General features: G+C 42.4%; 1 protein-coding gene across 1 annotated transcript; it reads left to right on the top strand.

The window, feature by feature from the left end:
- Positions 1 to 535: 535 nt before the first annotated feature.
- Positions 536 to 4,113, top strand: ucmab (upper zone of growth plate and cartilage matrix associated b; the record flags this gene model as incomplete). The annotated part of the gene is made up of 5 exons (XM_079163253.1): positions 536 to 593; positions 689 to 751; positions 843 to 938; positions 3,696 to 3,794; positions 3,878 to 4,113. The coding sequence occupies 5 exons, from the start codon at positions 536 to 538 to the stop codon at positions 3,973 to 3,975; spliced, it is 414 nt and encodes a 137-aa protein (XP_079019379.1). The 3' UTR covers positions 3,976 to 4,113.
- Positions 4,114 to 4,425: the final 312 nt, after the last annotated feature.

The raw sequence follows: 4,425 nt of genomic DNA, 5'->3' as shown, positions 1-4,425 counted from the left end.
AGAAGGTTGCATACTTTCCGCCAGGACTTTATGCAAGAAGCGGAGAGAGCGGCCTTGTTGAGGGGCCTCTTTCAGCTGCATCTGCAAAGGAGACATTTGGCAAGAAAAACTCGGCTCCGGGTCACTTTTTTCCCCAGAAACGTCAACATGTTTTTGTTGTCTGTCATCCATTTTCTCTCGTAAGTGTGGGTATTAACTGGGTAAATGGTGCATATTCAGCCTGTAGTGTAATTTCTACAGTGAGGCCTATAAGTTTCCCCATCTGAGACTAAAGAAACAAGCCGTCACAGGTTCATGAAACTTAGAAAAATAAGTGGTTAAAGGAGCAAAATGAAATCCTCAGCAGCTTCCTGTCACTTGGAAACCCTCCCCGCTGTTATGGATTCAGCCTCTTATCAGATCTCCACCCTCCCTCTCCTCTGACAAGCACTCAATATTGCTCCAGGCTCCCACCCCACCTCTCACATACTCACCTCTCCCTCCTGGTCTTCCACATTACTCGTATCTCTCAACAAATTCAGACCCAGAGCTGAAGATGTCCTGGACATATGCAACCCTGCTGGCTCTCCTCACTGTGCTTCTGGCACTTTCCTGTGAGTCTGATGCAGGATCATTTCTGTGATGGTTTCTTTTTTCTTTGTGTGCATGGAGTATTTTCAATTTAGAGCCCTCACGTTTTGTCCTATAGGGTCTCCAGAGGCAGAGTCTGCAGCTGTGCCCAGCAGCACAGGCAGCGCTAAAGACCCACAAGGTGAGGAGCTGCATCAGCTGCTTCTCTTCTTCATCCCCTCTGTTTATCCCTTCATGTTGTAAGCTGAACCTCCACCTGCTCCCCACTGCAGGTCCGCTGAAGAAGATCTTCATGAAGGAGGCGGACGCCTCAAACTTCTTCAGAAGACGCACCAGACGGGGTGCAAAGTCTCAGGATGAGATTAACGGTGAGTTCACTCACTGGATTTGTTTGTGGCAGTTTGAACTGAGGTCTGGTCAGCCGAGGTGGTTGTGTGTTTGTGGTAATTGTTGGCATCTGCCTCTTATTGCACAGGACATTTTGGCAGCAGAGGTTAAATCAATTTCTTCACTGTAATGCCACGATGGAAGTCGTTACGTTGCATCCAAACTGGTGATAACACTGTGTAGGATTCTTTGGTTTGCACACAGTCAACACTTTTTCTTTCACACCTGTCTTTAAAACTGTACAATGTGCAAAAACTTTGCAATTATAACCTGTTAAAAAATGAAACAAATTCTGCTAAAGAGCTCAGATAAATCCAGCGAACGTTTACATACTTTCCTAGAAATTAGTGTAATTCTCTGTAAACAAGATAGGAGAGAGCAGACTGCTGCACTAGCATCAACAATATTTGATTCTAGAAAAGTATATTTTATCTGATTTAATTGATGTGAATGAGATATTTTCTGCCTCTTAGAAGAAATACATCCCTTGTAAAGAAAAAAAAATCGTGCTAATATGCCCGACATCGACAAAACAAAGCACTGATCATCCAAACAGCGTTTGTTAAGCATGAATGCAGCGTAAAATAAAGAGAAAATGCCTTTTTAATGCCTTTTTATCCTGCGCATAAAGAAACACTGTATTGTAAAGGAAACAGTTGACATTGTTCAGTAACCACAATGACATATTTCTCTCTCTTGCTTCAAGAAAATGTAATTTTTGCCACTAAGACAGATGAAGTACTGTATATTTTTGTTTTTTTGTAGTTTGAATGAACAGTGAGCGAACATGTTAACAACCATCTGAATGTTTTTATGACAGCCAGCAGCTGTTAACTGTTTTGTGAACCTGGCCTGACCAGAGACAACCTCAGACCTGTCTGGTCACACAGCAGCTCTGCCTCCTATGCTGGATGCTGCAGAAGGAGCCACAGGGCAGCATGGAGCTCACACACACACACACACACACACTCACCGCACGAGTAAATCAGTGAATATTCTCTGTGAAAGTGTTGTGAAAATTCACATACTGTACACTGTTTGACATTCTGGAGTGATTTAACGGTACTGTTATGTACAGTTCTGCCAACAGGAAGGTGAGAGCACACACTGAGACCGCTGCTCTGAACTAGAGTTGTGTAACATGCCGTGAGGTCTCTGTGTGTAACAACAAGACACTTTGTGCCGTTAAAAGCTGGGATAAAGTGAACACAAAGCCGTAAACACAGTGAAAAGACTGAGATGGACTGAGAGTCAGTGGGTGAGCGGGTTGGCTCACTGCTGAATGTGGAATGTGACGACACACAGGCAGAAAGGGGTCAGAGAAAAGACAAGTAAAAAAAAAAAGTGAGACAAATAAGCTGTGCACACTTTGAAGAGCCTCTCCTGCTGCATAATGACATAAAAGCACAACAATTTGCTGGCAGGCGGGTGAAATTTGCAAAGGAAAATATTTGATCAAATGTATTCAGATGGTGGAGTGAATTGTTAAAGCACATTATTGACATGAACACGTAGACACCAGACTCTAAACGCTGCTCTTTTGTGAGAGTTGGTGAGACATGAGAAGCAGGTCTGCTGTGGTGAGTCAGGTGAAGATTATGATGGAAGATTTACGCTGCTGTGCAAAGTTATAAAATAGTATGTTGTTGCCCCTCAGACGTTTTCACCTGCAGGTCATCGGTAAATCATTAAAACATTAAAACTCCGGATTAAAACATTACACTCTGTTACACGAATGTGACTTGAATTCCCAGCATGAGTTCCAGCTCCGACTGCAGGCACGGACTTGCGCTGGGAATCCAGTTAAAAGGCCAAAGGTTGCGACCTGACTTTGGAAAGGTTAGCATGGCGCTTCCAAACCTCTCTTATCTCAGCTAATGGCTCTTTCTGATGTTACTGCAGTGTTACTGTGGGAGTTTCACTGACAATAACATGACATATGAGTATTTCAATGGGCTCTGGTCGTCTTCATATGTCCAGACCTGCTGGTCAGAGGTCACATGCAGTTCACTTCTCTGTGTCTATATTAGGACTTGGAAGCAGATCCAAAGCGAAACCCATCCTCACTCAAGAGACTGCAGTGTTGCAAAATACCCACTTGATTTGCCAAAGAGTGCTTGTGAGTGTAGAAAGATGGTCCTTTGTGGTTATTTTTGGATCTGAAAAATAGACATTACTCATTAGACTTCTTTCGTAACTTTGGGGTCCAGGTTTTTGTGTTTTTGAGTGTCGGCCTTGGTAACCATCAGCTCCTGTGATTCACAGCTTCAACACAAATACCGGCTTTATGAAGTTCACAAAAAGCAGCTTTTGTTCAGACACAGTGATTCATTTCTGTGGTAGGTTGTAGTTTTCAGACGTCAAACAGTTATTGTGTTGAGTGTGTGTGTCTGTACTTGCAGATGAGCTTTCAATGAAAACTGTGCTTTTTTTTCTTTTAGTTGATCCAGTATATTTCCAGACCAATGCCATATTAATGGTCATTCATATAGGATATTTAGAGTTGGGATATTTCGTTGAAAAATTATTTGGATTTAACTCAACCTGAGCGAGTCGATTGAAGTATAAAAAAATTGCACTGAAAGTCAGTGACTTTGTTCAACAGCTCTTTTATAAAAGTCCTCTTCATCATCAAATCCTCCTCATGGATAACTATGACAAAAGAACTACAGAGTCGAAGATGTTTATCATTTTACACTCAGTTAATGCATCCTCCTGCTCCTCCTCTGTGCTTGCAGCTGAGCAGAGGCAGATTCTGGCTGCAGATGAGCGGAAGAGAGAGTTTCACGAGCAGCAGAGGAACGAATTTGAGAACTACGCTGAAGAGGAGAATGATGGTATACCCGATGTAGCTGAGAGGGATGATTTCATTCACTCCATCAAGCTCATTCATCCACTAAAATTCTCATAATCTTCCCAGAACAAGACGAGAGGAGCAGAGAGAGCACCGAGCAGTGGAGGGAGTTTCACTACGACGGGATGCATCCTCCTCAGGAGTACAACCGTCAGTCCATCTGAGGCCGAGGGCCGTGAGGGAGGAGAGAGGTGATGCTGTGAGCGTTTAAAGAAACATCTTTAACTACACAATGAGGCCTTTCTCCTCTGACCGTGACACTTATATAGTAGAGATGTCAGTTATGAGACTTTCAGCTTGTTTTTCACCCTAATGTTGACATTGGCTTTTACTTCCTCACTGCTGTGTGTGTAAGTAACAGTAATAGTAATAATTGCAAACAATTTCTTCCACTTTTTTCCTTTTCTATTGAACTTTTGAATTAAAACACAATATTTAGTGTATATATATAATAAATTGAAGTGCCTTTCTCTTTGCAACAAACTGGGCTTGCACATTTAACGAAGGTGACCCAGTACATAAATGGCCAGTAAACATTGTCCTTATTCATAAGGGATGTCTTATATGTAGTGGGTTAGGGAAAAACAAATATAAATCTCCTTCATTTAGGGCTG

This window comes from Pholis gunnellus, assembly GCF_910591455.1.
Source record: "Pholis gunnellus genome assembly, chromosome: 7".
Taxonomy (NCBI): domain Eukaryota; kingdom Metazoa; phylum Chordata; class Actinopteri; order Perciformes; family Pholidae; genus Pholis; species Pholis gunnellus.
The sequence above is the reverse complement of the archived record's forward strand: the minus strand, read 5'-3'. Positions and strand labels throughout refer to the sequence as shown.